We start from the raw sequence: 20,203 nt of genomic DNA on the forward strand, positions 1-20,203 counted from the left end.
AATCAGCTGAACTATGGTGGAAACTGCTTGGGCCTTGCAGAAAGAGGCTCCTGGTTCAAGTCTTGTTGCCCCTAACTAGCTACATGACTGTGGGGCTGTCATGTGAGTCTCTGAGTCTTGGTTTCCCTCCATAAAATGGAAATAGTAATCGTGACCCTAGCAAGGTTCATTGTAGTATCAAACAGGGTGACATGAAGATGATCTTTGTTAAATATGAAGTGCCCTATAGACATCATCACCATTGTCATCATCATTGTTACAATAAAAGTATCTATTGAGTGCTTATTATGTTATCTGTATATATTAACTTACTTGATTCTTATAATTAATCTCAAAATATAAATGCAATTATTATCCCAGTTTTCTGGAAAAAACAAAGGCATCTAGAGATTAAAGTGCCGTGTATTGAATGGAAAATCTGGGATTTGAAGCCAAGCAAGCTGATTCCAAAACCTGCATCATCTTTATTCCCCAATAGTGATATTCTAATCACCTAAAAGAGTTTCCGAACCTTCAAAAATCAACCTGCAACCTCCTGTGTGTTGAGAACACAGTACGGAGAGCAACTTTAGGGGAGCGATATTTCTTCTGCATCCTCTTCCCACCATCTCATTTAAAATATTTAGACTTCAGTTATGTTAAGATTACATTTGAACGCACTTAAAAGGAGTTAGGTACAATTCAGCATCTATCTCAAAGAGCATTTCCATTTCTCCGTAAACACTGTGTTGGAGAGAACTGTTTTCTGCACTTGATACATGACTCTATGACCTTCAGCCATTTGGCCTAAAAAGCCCCTTTTCAGCTCTAAGAGTTTTTCTTTCCTTGTGACCATAGGAGTCTACTGTGCTTGTTTGGTCATTGGCGTTCAACAGGGAAGACCCTGGGAGGTTACGTATGTTTTCTCGTCTGTACTCTCCATCCATCAAGATGAGCAAAAGGAGGGAATCTGGGTTGTGAAGGCAGGGTGACAGGTCCTTGAGGTCAAACTGTGCCTCACTGACAACTTTAGCCAGCACTAAGAATTAGTTCTGTCTTATTAGGATTTATTAGCTTATTTCAAATTAGTACCTATCATTACTCGTAGAATAAATGTAATTATAGCGACAGTTATCGAGTCCTACTTGGGAGCCACACACTGTGCCAGCATTCTTTATATGTGCTAAAATGCTTAATTGTCTCGGTAACTTAGGGCCATAGGGTCACGGGGGTCTTCAGGAATACCTCTTAACCTGCCAAGTAATACTCACCAACCTGCCCATGGTATTAACAGTCTTAACAGTCTGACATGCATCTATTTTTTTTCTTTCTTTCTTTCTTTCTTTCTTTCTTTCTTTCTTTCTTTCTTTCTTTCTTTCTTTCTTTCTTTCTTTTTAGATGTTTACTTATTTTTGAGAAAGAGTGAGCAGTGTAGGGGCAGAGAGAGAGAGGGAGACAGAGGATCCAACAGCACAGAGCCCGATGCCGGGCTTGAACTCATGAGCAGTGAGATCATGATCTGAGTTCAATGCTTAACCAAATGAGCCACCCAGGTGCCCTAAGCTTCTATTTTTCTAAGCAAGGAACATCTTGGACTTTGTGATCCTTTCCTGCATATAAGAGGCCTGTCCCCAAAAAGAGAAGAAACCTCTTTGTTTAGAAGTCATGTTTGCTTGGTTTTTATGAATCTGTGAAAAGGTGGAGTTGTCCCTCAGTTTCCTAAATGTGGCAGAAGTTGTAATGGGATATCGGCATACACTTTAAATAAGTGCTCATTAAGAAACGCATCTCCCTGTGTTGGAAGGTAGCAGACTTGGGGCTCCAGAGACTCATTGGTCAGGCACAGACAACACCCCTCTGCTACCTTCCCGAGCATCTCGGAGAGATTCATCAGCTCTGGAGCTCGGGACGTCAAGCAAGAATAGTAAGCTATGTGAGTGACATGTGCATGCTGCTTAGACTTGGACTTGGACTTGGCATATAAAACCCTTGAATCAGTCTTGACCTTTTGGTATTGTGAGATTTATCTTGTGTGTGTGTGTGTGTGTGTGTGTGTGTGTGTGTGTGTTTTAAAGAATCACAGTATAATCTGTATGAATAAGGAAGAAGTGGCAAATCCTAGAATAGATGGGTATTATTATCACTCCCTTTTAAAGTGGACAGTCCTGGGGCTTAATGGAGTTAAAACACTTGAATGATGAAGCCAGAATTAGAATCCAAGTTTGTCTGCTTCTAGAGCTTGCTCCTCATAACCACCACATTAGAATACCACCCATAACTTAAGCAGGTGGCCCTGAATCAAACTTAAGTTCATAAACCAAATCTATGACTCCCTAAGGAGATGTGACAGCGCATAAGTGGAGATTTTAAGGCACTTTACGGATACTAAATACGTATCTCTCCCCACTAATGCATATTCATCTGAATTCATTCATTTACTCATCCATTAAGCAAAGATTTATTGAGTGTCTGCTACATATATGCTCTACTACTAAAGGATAAGGGATAAGTGAATGCAGGAAAACCAGAATAATGAATTAGATACAGATTCTGTTCCTAAGGTCTCACATAAGTCAGAGATATATATAAATAACTTAAGGTATAAATGATAAGTACTACAAGAGAGTTGCAATAATGGAGTGACGTGTATTCTAGGTGTTTGTGTGTGTGTGTATGTGTGTGTGCTGTGCACCTATGCATTCGTGTGCAAGTATGTATTTGGCAATTGGTTATGGCTAATGAGAGAGGTCTAAGTTGAACAAATGCAGGGAAGCAGGCAATAAAATAATAATTGCAAGCAGACTGGTTTAGTTAGCATGAGGGGTCCATAAAAAAGAAATAGAATTTAAGACTAGAAATTTCAGCAGAATATTACACTTTGCATTCAGAGGAGTGGTGTTATTGATTCTGTGCTTCAAAAGAAGTATCTGGCATCACTATGCTGTAGGGGCCAGCAAACCACAGCTTACGGGTCAAATATGACCCATAACCTGTTTTCCGGTGGCCAGTACGTGGAGAATGGCTTTTTAGATTTGAAAGTGTTGTTTAAAAATAAATAAGCAAATAAACAAAGAAAATACGTGACGGAGACTTTATGCAGCACAGAAACCCTGAAAGTTTGCCAACACCTCAGTGCATAGAATGGATTCATGGAGGGTACTGGATTAGGGAAGACCAGCCTTCCCCAGGGAATAGGCATAGTCCAGGCAAGAAAGAATGAGGGCACGGGTGGGAGCATGGAGTCTGAAAATGCAGGAGACTGGAGGAAGACAAGGACCGGATATTTGTGCATTTGGGAATTTTCTCAAAATGATAACTGAAGTCAGAACAGTGAATGAAAGGGGAAAGAACCAAGAATTGATTTTTGATAAACATCTGTTGATAGAGCGGGGAGTAAGAAGAGGGACAAGCAAACCCAATGACCCAATATCATTGCTTCCATTGGTTCCATTAGCACAAGCTCTTAGGTCCTTGGCTTTCTCTGTACCTCCCCAAGTGAGAATGTGATGATATCGAGATGCCGCAGCTTCAGCTGTTAGGACGAAACGGTGACCTATTCCTTAAGTTTAACTTCTCAAGTTACGTGTCCATCATCTTTCAAATACAAGCAGATCCCAGGTCCCTTCAAGTTCTCCCCAAGCCACCTCTTCTCTGTGGCATCCCTGGAAGCTTCTTGGCTGATGAGGTTTACAGACACATCAGTTTATTTTCCTTCCTGCACATCCAGAATTGATGGACTGGATAAGCATACTTAATAGCCCGGTTGCAGTGTTGGCTTCTAGACTCCAGAATCACTACTGTACGTGAAAACTGCTGCTGGAAAGGAAGCAGGATGCTCATGCAGCCATACCATAAAGACTGTGAAATGCAATGCAAAGGTTCTCATGAGGCAGTCAGGAGATGACAACGATAAAGGTTTACAGCGATTGTAAGGGACAGAAGAGGCTTTCAACTGAAGATAAATAAAAGAAGGTTGGTAAGAACTGAATGATTTGCTTTGGGAATGGTACCAAGAAGGACCAGGCCCACAGGCAGAGGGCAGAGGGGTGGCTAAGTGAGAGGACCCAGGGAAGGGAAGGGAAGGGTAGAAATAGTCTGGACTCTCAACTAGGCACCGGGCAGAGAAAACCTCATGTCCCTACACTTATGCTTTCATGTAGATCATCTCAGGAGTTTGGCCTCAGATTAGCAAATTACAGAGAAGCTGGGTATTCAAGTTCCATAGGAATGAAATAACAGTGGTGAGTGCAGGAGGGAGGGTGGTTGTGTTTGGAGTGGGGAGCGGATGTTAAAGTCTCAGGTTTTGGAGCAGTGTCAGTTTTGAATGCAGATGTGTCTCCCACATGTGACTGGGGGGAGGTGGTGCTGAAATGGACAGCCTTGGCCCCTGTGAGGTCCAGCAGCTGAGAGAGGAGGACAGCAGATGGAAGGAGCTGTCGGTGTGAAAACAGAAGGTGGTGAACAGGTCCCGGAGTGGGTGCCCTCCTCCACTGCGACTTGGTTAGGGCCACACATACCGTGGGGCTTATACTGCTGAATGCTGAGTGTGGGAAGCAAATGCGAGGGAGCTTGGCTCAAAGGTAGGGCTGTGGGGGGACAGAGCTTCTCAAAAGGTGACAGTTTTTTGAGATGTTGTTTGGGCCCAAGAAGAGAAATAAATCTCTCCAAGAACAATATGAAATGAATAGAAAGTACCAACACAAGAGGCCCATCAAGAAATGTTTTCCATGAGGCCACACCGCCCAGAGACCCAAGCTGCACAAGCTGACTACGCATGCCTAGAACACTTGTTTATTATAGAAGCTTTTAGGATGCCGGGATGAGAAAGATGTCAGATCAGCTCTGGGGCCAAATCCCTTTGCTGAACTTGGCCAGGGTTAGATTGACTTCAGAATATTACATCCCACTTCATTTGCTAAGGGAATAAAGGAAACTTGAAGGATTCAAGAGTGAACAGGAGCTCCATGTGAACGTCTGTGCTGTGTGTGTGAAGCAAGGCAGAGTGCAGAGCAGAAGCCTCTCGGGCTCTGCATCAGGACAGCCCCAGTGTGGCTCTTCCCGGCTGTGTGCACCCCTCCTCTCCTCTCCCACCTCACTTCCCTCCCCTGCTCCCCTCCAAAGGAGGAAAAGAAATGCCTACCTCAGGTCCACATCCTTTATAAAGCATCTAGTACTGTCTATGCACATAAACAGCCTCTCCAAAATGAAAATTCTTTTAATTACATTTATGATTTTTAAAATCCTGATTTCTGCCCAGATGTGCAGATAAGGGCAATTTATTTCTCGTTAAGATTGCATTGCCTTCGCCTACAGCGAGGGACACCTCACACATTTTGCAGGAAATATCTGTCACTAAAATACGGTCGACCTTTTCAGCAGGAGTCATGATGAAGCGACATAGTGATTATTGGGCAGAATCCTGGTGAACAGTCCTATGAAATATCCAGAGAAGCATATTCACCCCCATTTGGTTTTATGACTTCCAAGTGGTTCCTTGAATTTTAATCCTAACTGCATCTCTAGGAAATTTATAGGACTGCTGAAATAGCTAGTTCTGGTAAGATTTCACAGCTGGCATTGGAAAACTGATAGCCACAGTCAGCAGGAAAACCATCTTCCATGACTCAGGCAGGAGCTCAGTGGTACATGCACCTCCTTGAGGCTAGAGGAAGTGTTTGAACTGAACCTCCTTGAGCAGCCACGTCCAAGATGGGAGATTGCCAGTAGTCAGTTGACAGAGGCTCTCCTAGGGGATCAGTCATCATGGCTATGAACCCCATCTGTGTATTGGCTTCTCTATACAAGATGGCCAGACTACCTGGGTCTATGCATACTCAAGGATTAGAGGTGGAAACTTTCACCCCAAACCTGTAAGGCACTGAAAGTTCTCACAAAGGTCATGTGGATGCTTTCCAGCAATGTGTCTTGCTTACTTGAATCAAGTACTGTTCTTCTAAATGTTTGGTTTCTCATACTCAGAAACTGCCTCCTTCCCTCACCTCCCTCCCTCCTGGCAGTCTCTGTGAGCCTGTGTGTGTGCCAGCCACTGTCCTAGGCATAGGGATACCATCGTGAGCAAGATTGCTCCAGCTCATGCCTCAAGGAGCTTGTGGTCTAGTTGGGGAGCTGGCTGAAAGTGGCTCACTCCAGCCCCTCCCCACCCTATCTGCCTCCAGATGGTTGAACCCTTCAGGGTCTGGCCCTGATGTCCCTCTGGAGAAGAAGTGCCACCATGGTGTCCCCAGAGATAATCAGCCCAGGATGCCCACATGGCCATGAGGTGGTTCAAATTGTGAGTGAGGCTTCTGTTCAGGTTTAAGATGCTCCTTGACCTCCCCTGTAAGCAGGTGGGTTTAAATGACCTCTCAGGACAGTCTCTGCTTGCTGAGGCTTGTAGGGAATCTTCTCAGAGTGGGCGATCCACTACCCTGGCTTCAATGAGACAGCTTCTGATACAAGCATTTCCCACAGAGATGAAATACCACTGGTGTTGAGTCCTGGTTCCTCATTTATTAATCAGGTGAGTTTGCATTTCCTCATTTGTAAGGTAAGGATAATAATCATACTTCTCTTATTGGGACAGTCGTAAAGATCACAGGCATTGAAACATGTAAAGATTTAGCATGCTGCCTGGCACATAGCAAGTGCTCGTTAAATGTTAGCTCATGTTATTTCTGTTCACTCTAACAGAAGGTCTCTGTGATTATACCACATTTGCAAGACACTTTTACCAGATGTAAGAAAGGTTTCAGTAGCTATTGGAGGACACTTCAGAAGCTACGGAAGTTTCCAACATTCCATGGGTACATCCCTCCCTTTTCTACCTGTATAAGTTAGCCTATTAGCCTGGATCCTGTGTCACTAAGATATTTGACAATAAGCACATCAGTGGTTCCCTACTCACAAGCAAAGTGAAACCCCAAAGAGAAGCATTTTCCAGAAGGAAACCTATTTTCTCTCTTCAACTCATTTGGTTGAGGCAATCAGAAGCATTCGGATGAGCTTCAGTAGGATGTTGAAACCCTGCTGCACACACTTCATTAAATCTGGGCAGAAAAAATAGTGTCTTAGCTACTGAGGGAAGGAGGCTACAGGAGCCAATGAAGCCTGAGGAACATTGTGAGCTTGGCTGGAAATAAAAAACAGTTGGTGTGTGATTCAAGAAAATGGTTAAACAGACGAAGGGAATATGGAGAGGGCTCTGCCACTCATGGGGGAACACTGTTTACATACCAATTCCTTCTTCTTCATGCACTCCATGAGGATGATGAACAGATGCTGAGCTTGGGTTCGAGTGTAGGTGAAAGTCTTCTGGATGGTCACTAGCAGCTGGTCCCTCAGAGATTCATTGATAAGTCTGTAATTAAAAACAATGTCAACAACAGGTCAACCCGGCTCCTGTTCAGTACATGTTTCTGAGAAATATTCTAAAACACAAGAAAGCATTGTGAAGACTGACTTTAGAGATGAGTTATTTGTTCCTCTATTTTTCTTGCAATAGTTATTTCGACTGTGATAATTAAAAAAAAAGCAGTGCACTTAAAAATAAATCTATTTGAATGTCTCAGAACCTAAAATAGTAAAGCAAGAAGATTAATTTGGTTCTATTTTTGTCTGTCTTTTTCTTTCTTTTATAGGGCATGTGTCTAATACCCTCTTCCTCAAGTGCCATTATCAAAAAAAGCCTTACTCATTAGCATCTTAGTAAAAATTTACTGTGTGACTTATATGAAGATTTAAACTTCATCTCTAATTGTGAGGGAAAAAGCTTACATCTAAGTAATTTGAGCACCAATGAGCAGAAATAGGACTCATGATTTCTCTAAAATCATTTCATGTAGGTAGCTTATCTGGCCTATGATTCAGATCATCATTTATGTCGAGCATTGGCTCTGTTATATCCAAGAAGAGCATGATCTACAGGAGGTTTTATATGGACACTTTATTAAGAGATACTTTTCAGGCTATCGAAGAATGAGTGAGAGCAAGCGAGGTACATCATACCCAATCACTGCTTTGTTACCTCTTGAAGATGAACCTGTTGTAACTTTATCTCCGCTCATACTAGCCTGGTGAGAACTGGGCTATCTTTACCAGCCATCAGATGGCAGGGAATAAAAAAAATCACTCTACTGTTAATAGAATCTGTCCAAAATCAGGAAGATAATACTGCTTTCAAGGAACAATGACAAAATTATCATACTTTGCCTAGAATTCTACAGCTTTATAATTTTCCCCATAATTGAAGTACCAGAAAATCCTATATACGATAGTAAATATAATGATCTCATTTGGTGCTTATGGAAACCCTGTAGGCTAAAGGTCTGTACAATTTTTTTTTTTGAGAGAGAACTCACATGTGCAAGCAGGGGGGGGGGGCAGGGAGGGAGGGAGAGAGAACTTCAAGCAGGCTCCACACCCAGCATGGAGTGGAGCTCAACATGGGGCTCCATGTGGGGCTTGATCCCATGACTGTGAGATCATGACCTGAGCTGAAATCAGGAGTTGGACACTCAACTGACTGAGCCACCCAGGTGTCCCAAGTCAATACAATTTAAAAGGGAAGGATATTTAAGTCAGAAAGAGCCAGACGCTTAGGGTCACTCAGCAAATAAGTGGCAAAGCCAGAACCAGAATCTAGTTCTTCTGATTCCTTGTCCATTACTTTTTCCATCACACCATGCTGTCTCTTATTACACCAAGTGTACTATACCTTGGACTCTCTTCATCACTGTGGCTACTCGGGAAGCAAATTGTAAAATTTTCTCTTACGTGAAAGCATAACAAATTTTGTTGCTTAAAAGAAACCAAGATGGGAGGCTTGAGGATATTTCATATCAGTGGCCTTTTGTGCCCCAGGATTGTGTGAGGATCACCTAAGCCCACTAGGTTGGACATTATGGTGCCCTACATTGAGGAGGGTGCATGCCTCATGACAGGATTATACCAAGGATCCTGGAACGTCACTTAGCTCAATGGAAGATTGGGTTACCCCTTCTGCCCCCCCATGAACATTTTTTAAAAAAAGAGAATTGTCCACAAGAAGATGAAAAATAATACCAGGTCCTCTCAAGATTACTAGATCATTCTGGAGGACTCTGTGGCCTTAGGTGTACACCAATCTGAAACCATTCATTAATTGATTCACTCATTCATTCAACAATTGCCTAGTGATGTCTATATAGTGCCAGATATTGTGGTATATGCCAGGGCTACAGGGATAGACGAGATATATACACTTCTAGCCTTCAATGAGCTTACACACAGGTAGAATAGAAAGACACGAATCAGCAATTCAAGTGTGATTGGCAGTGGTAAAGAAGTAAAGAAGTTGTGACAGCTGAATGTAATCGAACCTAGGGGGTACAAGGAAGACCCCTCTGAGGCAGTGCTGTTTAAGCTAAGACGTGAAAAATAAATTAACATTAGGATGATCAGGGATGTGGTGGAGCTGGGTAAGAGCATTCTTGGCAGTATGAACAGCCTGGACAGGAAACAGCATTAACAAGCCCAGTTTTGAGAAAATAAAGGTGAGTATGGCTAGAACTTGGAGAGCAAAAGAAAGAGTGAAACAAAATGGTGCTGCAAAAGGGGTGAGAATGAGATCATGGGGAACTTTTGGGATAGTGCTAGAGATTTTGGATTGTATCCACAGGCAATGAGAAGCCATTGGAGAGTGACACGATCACATTTGTGTTGCCGATTTCCTTGAAGAGTCAAGGAGCAATCATAACTGGGTATGTATCTGCTTGACAGGCAACCCATGCGGATGGGTCTAGAGGGTTCTGCAGTATCAAGTGTACATAAATGTTGTACACGATTAACAACAGAGGAAGAGACTCTCCTGATTAGCCACTTGATAGATCTAATCATTCATTTGCAGGTGTTTAATTTTGATAACAACTCAAAATTTGTTTTCCACTGCTAACCACCTGTAGTGAATTCCCAGTTCCCTGAGGTCATTAACTGTTTGAGGGATCTGTCATCTGTATCTAATATATCATTTTGTAAACACTGAGAAATGCTGTGCAACTTAGCTAATTGTGGGTTTTAGTGGTGAGGAGAGCTGAAAGATGCTAAGCATCTTATCTTTTTTTTTTTTAGCTCAATTTTGCAATTGAATCAAGTTGTGGCTTTGGTTAAATCCTATAGCAACAAGAGCTCAGAATTCTACTACTAGAACTATAAAGATTCTCCAGGTTGGTTTTCCAAAGTGTGGGATGCCTGTCACTGATGGAACAGAGTGAGTGGTTTTAGGTGGGACAAAGATGATTTGGTCATTCCAAAACATTAAGTTTTACTCATTAAACATTAAATAACTGTTATTTTGGCTTTAGTTCTTTTTCCATCAAGAGGAAAATCACATTTTTGATGCTTCTTTGACTTTAAAAGCTCACAAACATTTGCAAACCACCCCCTTTTGACAAAGAAATAATATGTATCAGGTCCTAAGCTTTTTGCAGAAAGAGTTTAATAACTTTTCAAAACAAGATCCTGTATAACATTTGATGTGTTCAGAGCATATCGTGGTTTATGACACATGATGGGCTACAGAGATAATATCACTTGATTTTCATAAGAATCTGAGAGAGAAGCAGGTGGTAATTCCATTTTGCAGAAGAGGAGGCTGTGGTCCAGAGAGGCTAAATGATTTGTACCAAGTCACATAGCTTGAGTCAAGTCTGCTGAATTCAGCCTTCTTTCATGGTGCTGCTTTTACAGTTTGCAACCTATAAATATGTTTTCCGGTTTCCTAATCATCTGCACTGGAAGTAGACATTTAAATATATTTGTTGTAGGAAATTTGCTTTTCTTTTTTCTGATAGAGCATCTGAGGGAAACCAGAAGAGTTTGGAGAAGATAGGGAGAAAACAGAGGACAATGGCAAAGTGCATTTAGGATGCTGAAGATTCTATTTGCTTCTAATTTTTCACAAGTATTTGCTTTGCTGAATGAGATGTTTTGTATTTGGCACAAAGGCTGCCTCTGTCTTCTCTGAGGACCCTTTCTTACTTTGTGGCCATATTCTGTAGGATACTGGGAAGCCTGCTTTCTTGAAATTATTGCTTTCCTAACTCTTCCCATGTTTTTTTTCTTCTGCACAACACTGGAATGATTTAAAAATCTTGATTGTGATATTTAAAAAAATAGCAAAAAATAGCAAAAAATAGAAATAAGCCCATTTTTAGATTTCTTTTTATGGAACCTGAATAGTGGTTGAAAATTTCTTGACATCAAAACATAGTCATAGTATTATATAAAATTTTAGTTTTAGAATTGGGTCTTTGACAAAGTGGTGCCTATTTATAGAAGCTGTTAATTTGTGTTTCCATATGTCCCAATGCTATTTTTGGTATACCTCAAATTAGAATGTTTCTTGATTTAGAAGGGTAGTCATTGAAGTGAGGAAAATCTCCATACTATGGCATTTGTGTCTCCATTTAAATGCTGAACTTGTGATCTGGAGCTTTTTGGATGAGTCACAGAAGTATCTGAAATAGGTCAACGTTCATCCAGGGCTGGAAGTAACCAAAGGAACTTCCCATACTTTGCTATTAGCATTCTGTTCAGATGCTAGCAATACAACCCACGTGTTCACACTTTTCTCAGAATGACTTTAATTACCTGCAATATCAGAGTCTCATTCCTAGATTGAAAAATTAGAAAATGCATTTAGAATTCAGTGGGACACAAAGAGCTAGACTTAGGTTAATGGCTTTGGAGGAGTGAAGCCCTTTTCCTGCCCTCCAAAGACACCCTCGGTTAATTTATTCAGACACAATATGAGAAAATTTTACCTATATAAATAAAAAAAAAGATCATTAATAATACCACAATTTGGTACTTAAAAGGCATCATTTTCCAGACAATCTCTAATGCTCTAAAGAAAAATGAAATTTTGTCATTTGCTAAAGCCAAAGCAAATCATTAAATGTAACCTTAGGACACAAAAGTTTACATTTTTTGCCTAAGTTTACAGAGACTGGCATTTTTCTTTTCTTCTCCTTCTCTCCTATCCCCCTCCCCCCTTCTCTTCCTCTTCCTCCTTTTTCTTTTTCTTCTTTGTTAGTAGACATCACCCCTTCCACCCAAATGCCACGACTCGGGGGTCACAAGCAGTAGCACGATTCTTCCCAGAGAGGAAGGACAACATTGTAAACAAATAAGCACCATAGTTGCCAGGGTCAGGGTGTCTGGAGTGAAGCTGTCACTTGCTACCCATATGATCGTGTGCAAGCTATTCAGTCTTTCTGTGTCATTTTTTTCATACATGTAAAATGAATATTATGAGTGCTTATCTCATAGACTTGTGAATAGTAAATTAGTAACAGTTCATCTTTGTAGAGGGCGTGATACATAGCAAGGCCTATGTAAGCATTTGCTATTATTAACACACAGTCCCACATGGCTCCTTGGTCACTGACATTCATTATTGTTAAGTAGCATGGCCTGTGCTGGGCCCTTTGTGTGCAATACAGAGCTCCCTCCTGAGACCAACAGTGTTCTGCATCCTTGGGTGAGCCCAACAGTATGAGGCCACTCCCAATCCAAGCTGGAGAAAGAACTTTCCCACTTCAGGGAAGTCAGAGATCACCAGTACTTTCTTACATGTGGGAAATGAAGACACATAGCAGATTTAGGAGGCTTTACTATTGCGGGGTCTTGCAAATATTCCATGCAAACATCTATACATCTATTTATTTATTCATTCAACAAACAATACTGGTGCCTACTGCATGTCAGGCACTATGCTAGAAGTAGACAGATGAATATATTTAGTCCTAACCTCCAGGAACTCTTGGGTTGTATGCCATATATTCTGGTAATCTATTAATACGTACCACCCCCCCCCCCCAATTTAGTGATGTAAAAGACCATTTTTTATTGTGTTGATAATTTTATGGGTTGGGAATTTAGGCAGAGTGGCGAGGGACTCATGTCTATTCCATGATATCTCGGTCCTCTCGGGAGAGGATAGAATGGCTATAATGGCTCAACCGATCATGTCTGGGGCTCCATTCTTTTTCCACAAGGCATCTGCTGCAGATGCAATGTCCATGATGACTTCTTCACTCCTTTGTCTGGTACCGAGTCTAGGATGGCTGAAAGAACTGAGGACTGGCTGGCATTGCTCTCTCTGGTGGTTGCACGGTGGATGGACTTCTTACACAGCAGCTGGCTTCTCTCAAATGAAGGATTCCAAGAGAGTGTTTGAAGAGACCCAGGCAAAAACTTTAAAACTTCTTCTGATTTAACCTCAAAAGTCCCAGAATGTCATTTCCTTACATTCAATTAATCAAGCAAGTCACTAAGAGCAACCCAGATTTAAGAGGAGGGAAGAAATGGACTCCATCTCTTGGTGGAAGGAAAGCATGAATATACAGAGAAGGAATGGTGATCATCTTGGAGACAAGCAAATCCATCAAGTGATTCTGTTCAGATGAGACATTAAAAAGCATCAATCTCCCCCACATCTTAATGATAAACATCTTCAGTGGTCTTACTTTGCATTTTCTTCTTTTAATAGCTGATTATGCGAACAAGCATTTTCCTTAAAAGTGACAGTCTAACCACTCAGAAGTATTTTCAAAATGTTTACTACTGACTCACAGCATGGAGCTTGCAAATATTTCCTCTTTTGACTCAGCTGCCTATTTTTGTTTATGTAGTGTGTACTATGTACTAGCTATTTCTTTGGGGCCTTGGGCACATGGCTGGAGCCTTTTTTCCATGGACATATGTCATCATACTTTGCCCCTGTTAAATGCAGTATGCAAGGCACATCTTCAGTAAAATGTGTGCATACTTGGGTCAACCTTAATGCCCAGGTTAAGTCACACCAAAAACAGGGGGGTATTTTCTTGGTGCCCTCATCGCACTTCGTGGTTTGGAGAGGAAAAACAACAGCAGCACCTGCCAAAAGCTAGAGAGAAGTCTGACTTCCTAGAGTATTGTTTCAGTTTACCTTATTTCTCCATCTACCTTCGTTTTGGCCCTCCTCCTATCTTACTCAGTTGGTACTAACAGACCACTAACTGGTTTCTTCTCTGTCCTCTTCTAATGCACTCCACACAGTTGGTTGAATGGTTGTTCTACAAAGCAGACATGATTCCAGCACATCCTTCTTAAAACCCCACAATACTTTCTCATCACCAGTAAGATAACATCTCAACTTTTGATATTTCGGTTTCTGTATATTGCTAATCTGAAAATCCAGCTGAGGGATTTGAGCTTTGGGATAAAGCGATGATACAGTTTAGGAGCCGCAGTTTTATAGATGAAGAGTCTGGAGCCTGCAGAGGGAAACTAACTTGTTAAAGAAACATCAGAGCCAAACTTAGAGGAGAAGAGAATCAGGAAGAATCTCTGATAATGAACTATACTAGCATAAACATGTAGGCTCAGCTCAGTGTGGTTATGCAAAGTTAGTGAATTGTTGTTTGATGACTGGATACAAGTGGGGATTTCCTCTGTTTTTATCCCTGATACAGGATGTTCTATATCTTTTTTATTTTTTTATTTTTTTTATTTTTCTTGGGACAGAGAGAGACAGAGCATGAACGGGGGAGGGGCAGAGAGAGAGGGAGACACAGAATCAGAAACAGGCTCCAGGCTCTGAGCCATCAGCCCAGAGCCTGATGCGGGGCTCGAACTCACAGACCTCGAGATTGTGACCTGGTTGAAGTCGGACGCTTAACCAACTGCGCCACCCAGGCGCCCCAGGATGTTCTATATCTTATGTGTAAGAAGACTGAGCCTGAATAATGTGGTTTCAAGGATCCACTACCTCCCCAGAGTTACTCCCCAGCTTCTCAGAAGCCCAAAGTTCCTTTTATTTAGTTAAAAGGCAAACAAATATTTTGTTCAACAATTAGAAGGCCTAAGAGTAACTCTTAGGTTAAGTGATGTTTTATGTGAAACTCACATCTAACTGTAGCTGATTGATGCTGATGGTTTTTAGGAAGTACTAGTTGGATAGAAAGTTGGGGGAAGATACAAAAGGGACATTGGGAAGGGACCAATAAGTGGGTAGGGAATGACTTTGTCCAACTTTTTCCTGAGGATTAACTCCAGATCCAAATGGCTTCTACCAGCTAACACCAGTGAAAATAGTACCCCTAATCTTATTTTCATAAGTACCCTAGACAAGTGGTTCACCTGGGCTTTTCCTGAGGGTTCTATCTAGTCACGTGAGGCAGTTAGAATGATCCTAGAGAAGCTGCCTACAATTGGGAAGGACGCACACTGGAGGATGCAGTCTGTTAAAAAAATTTCATTTACTGCCACCCACAGAGGGAGCATTTCTTACTTTTGTTCTTTACTTTTATTTATTTATTTTTTTATTTTACTTTTTAAAAATCCACTCTAGAATCTTGAGCTATATATGGTAAAACAGAAGGCACAGATACACATACAAAAGGAAACAGAAGGGGGGTGGTACAGTGGGGTTGAGGGTTGTAAGAGAGGCACACAGTATCTATTCTAAGATAAGATTTGTGCTAGGCATTTTATGTGTGGCATTTCATAAAGTCAGATTAATCTAAGAAAATCCTAGCTGGCCTAACTCCTTGGATGCATGAACTGTACACAATATTACTTATGTGTTCTCTTCTCTCAATCTTCATGAAGGTGCTGAAGACAGATTTTCCACCACCCCCTTACCTTGATTCCCTTACCCTTCCCTTTCCCCATAGCATATCACTTTCTAAAACATTATAAAATGTGTTTATTTATTATGTTCATTACTTACTATCTATCTAACCCTGCTAAAATGTAAGTTCTGTAATCACAAAAATTTTTGTTTATTCTGTAGACAGATGTGTTTTTGCCAGGGCCTAAAACAGTGCCTGGAACAGAGTAGGTGTTCAAAAAATACTTGTTGAATTATGGAATACATAATGTTGGTTGGATGAAGAATGTAATTTCAAAACAAAAGGAAGGGGTACCTGGGTGGCTCAGTTGGTTGAGCATCCAACTTCAGCTCAGGTCATGATCTCACAGTCTGTGAGTTCGAGCCCCTCATTGGGCTCTGTGCTGACAGCTCAGAGCCTGGAGCCTGCTTCAGATTCTGTGTCTCCTCTCTCTGCCCTCCCCCCACTCATGCTGTCTCTCTTTTTCAAAAATAATTAAACTTCAAAATTTTTTTTAATTTTAATTAAAAAAAAACAAAGAGAAAATGTCAATATTGAAAATCTATCAGACATTCAAGGGTTCCCAGTTTGGTGGAAATACTAGAGCTATGTTATCCAATGTGGTAGCTGTTGGCAATTTGAATTAGAATGAATTACAGCTAGATAAATTTAAAATTCAAATCCTTAGTCACACTAGTCACAGTTCAAGTGCTCAGTGGCTATCTGATTACGCACAGAATATTTCCATCATCACAGATATTTCTATTGGACAGCACAGAGAACAATTCCATCATCACAGAAAGTTCTATTTGACAGAACTGCTGTTGAGGCAGACAGGACTGCCAAGCACTTTACCCTGGGCAGAAACTAGCAGGACGCTCAGGTGAAAAATCCTCAACAGTATTGGCTATGCATCTGTAATTTCTCTCCTTTCTTTTGCTATTGTTTATGACTATGGCTAAGAGTAGAAATTGTTAAGTGTTGCCAAAGAATACAGGGACTGACACATGGTCAGGCAGCTTCTCTGCTTCCAAAATTAAAGGGAAAGACACATCTTCTGTGTTCATTCCAAGTGAAATCCCATCAACGATAATTGCACGTGGCCAGGAAAGAGGAATAATCAGACTTTTACTGGTTTAGACCCTCTACAAAAGAGAGAATCAGAGCTGGAATTAGATGTATGAGGTTCTTGGGCAGGCAAAGACCCTGGCATCTCTTTCACGGATATGCTTTAAAGGTTGGTCCAACATTTATTCAAAGGAGAAGTTAACCAGCATGTGACACAAAGTGGGGGAGGGGGGAGATGGAAGCTGTTGTTCAGAATAACTCAGCCCTGGAGCACCTGGATGACTCAGGCAGTTAAGTGTCCTGCTCCTGATTTTGGCTCAGGTCATGATTTCATGGTTCATGAGTTTGAGTCCGGCATCAGGCTCCACACTCTTAGTGTGGAGCCTGCTTGGGATACTTTTTCTCTCTTTCTCTCTGCCCCTCCCATGCATGCACTCTCTCAAGATATATAAATAAACTTAAAAAAATAATAACAGCTCTGGGGCAAGCAAACTTCCTGCCGTTACTGGTCTCACCTTCCTAGAGGTGATATGGTGTAGCTGCTAGGAGTGTAGGTTCCGGCCCCCATTTGCCTGGGCGGACCACTCCCTACCGGTGAGATGTTGAGGAAACTCTGTAATCCTTCCGTCCTCAATTTCCTCATTTATATAATGGGGATAATTATCCTACCTACACCATAGAGTTTAATGAAAGACAGTGTTTAGACCAGGTTCTTGCATGCAGAAGCTTTAAAAAATAGTAACTTCACTTTTGCAAGTATGCTTTTGGGAAGGGGGTCAGAGGTATGGGGAAAAGGGTGGGGTAAATCTCAATTCTCGCTCAAGGCAGTTTGTCAAAGATTCCTTCTACCCCCATATCCTACTCTGTGAGATGCTGGAACAAGTATAATTTTCTTTCTTGTTTTTTTTTTTTAGATGGATTAGTGATGGATTAATTCCTCACTGTTTTAAAATTAGTCTTTCTTGGGGCCTCTGAGTGGCTCAGTCAGTTAAGCATCTGACTCTTGATTTTGGCTCAGATCACAATCTCAAGTTTGGTGAGTTCAAGTCCTGAATCAGGCTTTGACAGCACAGAGCCTGCTTGGGATTCTCTCTCTCTCCCTCTCTCTTAGCTCTTCCCCTGCTTGTGCATTCTCTCTCTCTCTCTCTCTCTCTCTCTCTCAAAATAAAAAATAATAATAAATTAGTGTTTCTTATTAATTATCCATAGACAACTGCTGAATTAACTTGTCCCTCAATCCAGCTTCAAACAGTATCCCACAACAAAGAGCCTCTTGTTTTTGATATCCTATGTATTATGCCTGTAGGGAAAGCCTCATATTGTCAGACAGTTTAGACTGATGCACTTCACAGGGTTGATTAAAGATGGACTATTTCCCAGGTATCTTTTAGGCAGATAAATTTCTTATTTTTCGCTTGGCTTCATAATCTAATGTGCTATTTGATGATTGCCTGATGGTGATATATGGGGCTATCTATAAGATGTTGTCTCCACTCTAGAACAAAAGTAGACATCCATGGCATGTTGAGTGTACCTTTCCTTCTTTGCATCATTGTTAATCTATCACAATAATCTCTCCCCTGAGCACCAGTGTGGCCTCAGAATAATTCTCAACACATTATTCTAGGACGCCGGTACCAGTAGATTGTTGTTGACACTCAAGATGAAAACCATTTGTCATCCCTGCACTAGAGATAAGAAAATCTCAAATATACTATCAAATGGTGAATACCAGGGATATCATAGGGTTAAAGAACTGTAAATTTTAGGTCTGTCTCCAAGACGCTGAATGAACTGTGGCTTTCATGAATTTAAAAAAACTGATTTTTTACCACTTACGTTAGGGATCACTGCTTATGGACACTTGATTTGCATGGAATAACTCCAGATAATACCATAAATATGTATATCAACTAGAGGACAGCTGTCCAGCAATTAGGACAATTAAAGAAAAAGTGTATTGAAGCTGAGTGGAGCCTCTCCTAGTGCAGTAGTGCAGACTTGAGTTAACCTTGGAATACTACTTTAATGCATCTTTAGTGTGTCTCTGGTGGAAGAAGCTTTTATAGCAGGTGGTCACTGTTGTATCTAGTTTTTATGAATCCTGTAGTCCATAATCAACAAGGAGAATTGCATGGGGAATCTAATGGAAATCCATTAAGGACGCTGCAAACATTATCTATTATTAATGATACCACAGGGTGAGATGTTAATCCACTCTATTTCTAGCAGCTGCAGGTTCTAATATCAGCCAGGATGATTCAGAATTCATCTCCTCTAAGGTAGAGGAATTAAATACCAGGACATTTTATTATCTAAGGCTCCCTCAAATACATTTTAAATGTCATTGTGGATTTTAAAGTCCTCACTGCTTCTTTTCATAAGAGAAAGAGGATGTGTCGTAGAAGTGGGTAAAGAAATGTACATGTACATCTCACACTAAGGCAGAGAGGTGTATGGCAGCAATGGGAAGTACAATTCAGTTCTGTTGTCTGGTGAATGGAAGGTTCATTGACGTGACTGTAGAGAGAGCTGGGGCCAGAATGCAAAGGGTCTTCAGTCCAAGCCAAGGAATTTGGACTTGTCTTGTGGATTAATGGTCAACTGGTTTCCACAAAGAAGCCCCAAGAATTCTGAGGAGGTGCCCCAAAGATGCCTCAGAGCTGCATTAGTGGGTGAGAGCCAGGCACAGAAAGGAGGCCTATAGACCAGTGGTTCTCAAATTATGGTCCCTGGACCCACAGCATCAGCATCTCCTGGGTATTTCTTAGAAATGCAAATCACCTGGCCAATCAGACTTACTGAATTAGAAAATCTAAGATGGGGCCCAGCTATTTGATTTTTGATAAGCCCTTTGATTCTGATGCAAGATAAAAACTTGAGAACCACTGGTCTAGGCCTTCCACCCCAGTTTCAACAGAGTGAACATGTATCCTGTGTTTTATATATTGCGCTTCTATCTGAGATTTCATATGAGAAAGGACTTACAGACTTTAAAAAAGCGAAAATCAATGCTGCAGGCAAGTGGGAAATTGGGACTCTTAAATGGTTGCCTATCGCAATTGTAAAGTCAAAGGAAAATGAGCTAAGACCTTCTAATGCTGAACGTAATGTCCTTGATGACTGTCAATGGTGTCTCCAACAGCAGAGACCCATCATTCAGTTTTAAATATTTTCAAGTTTCTCATCCTCTTTTTTTTTTCCTCTTTGGAAATGGGTCATATATTTTGAACTAGTTGGACAATCATTTTTGAAAGAAATAAAATGAACTGAACGCCCTTAAGAAATCCATGTAAATAAAAATGTGAACAGAAAAATTTACCAGTCCTGTCAAAATGAGTATTTTTATGGTATAGCTTTCTCTTCAAGGGAGGAATTTTCAAGTCTAACAGATGTTTGAAACCAAGAACAGCTGTGATAAAGAAATAAATGAGGTGATTCATGCTAAATCAACTTCTCAAGCCAACTGGGTTCCAGGGACAAAATTTGGCAGAGGGTGCAAAGTGCTTGCAGCAACAGTGCCA

General features: G+C 41.1%; 1 protein-coding gene across 10 annotated transcripts in view; it reads right to left on the reverse strand.

The window, feature by feature from the left end:
- Positions 1–20,203, reverse strand: part of TRPM3 (transient receptor potential cation channel subfamily M member 3) — an 805,281-nt gene that overhangs the window by 161,116 nt on the left and 623,962 nt on the right. For all 10 annotated transcript variants that reach the window (XM_043565212.1, XM_043565210.1, XM_043565217.1 and 7 more), the window contains one exon: positions 7,213–7,336. In XM_043565212.1, the coding sequence (XP_043421147.1) occupies positions 7,213–7,336 (124 nt within the window). The remainder of the gene's footprint in view (positions 1–7,212; positions 7,337–20,203) is intronic.

The sequence above is a fragment of the Prionailurus bengalensis genome, chromosome D4, assembly GCF_016509475.1.
Source record: "Prionailurus bengalensis isolate Pbe53 chromosome D4, Fcat_Pben_1.1_paternal_pri, whole genome shotgun sequence".
Lineage (NCBI taxonomy): Eukaryota > Metazoa > Chordata > Mammalia > Carnivora > Felidae > Prionailurus > Prionailurus bengalensis.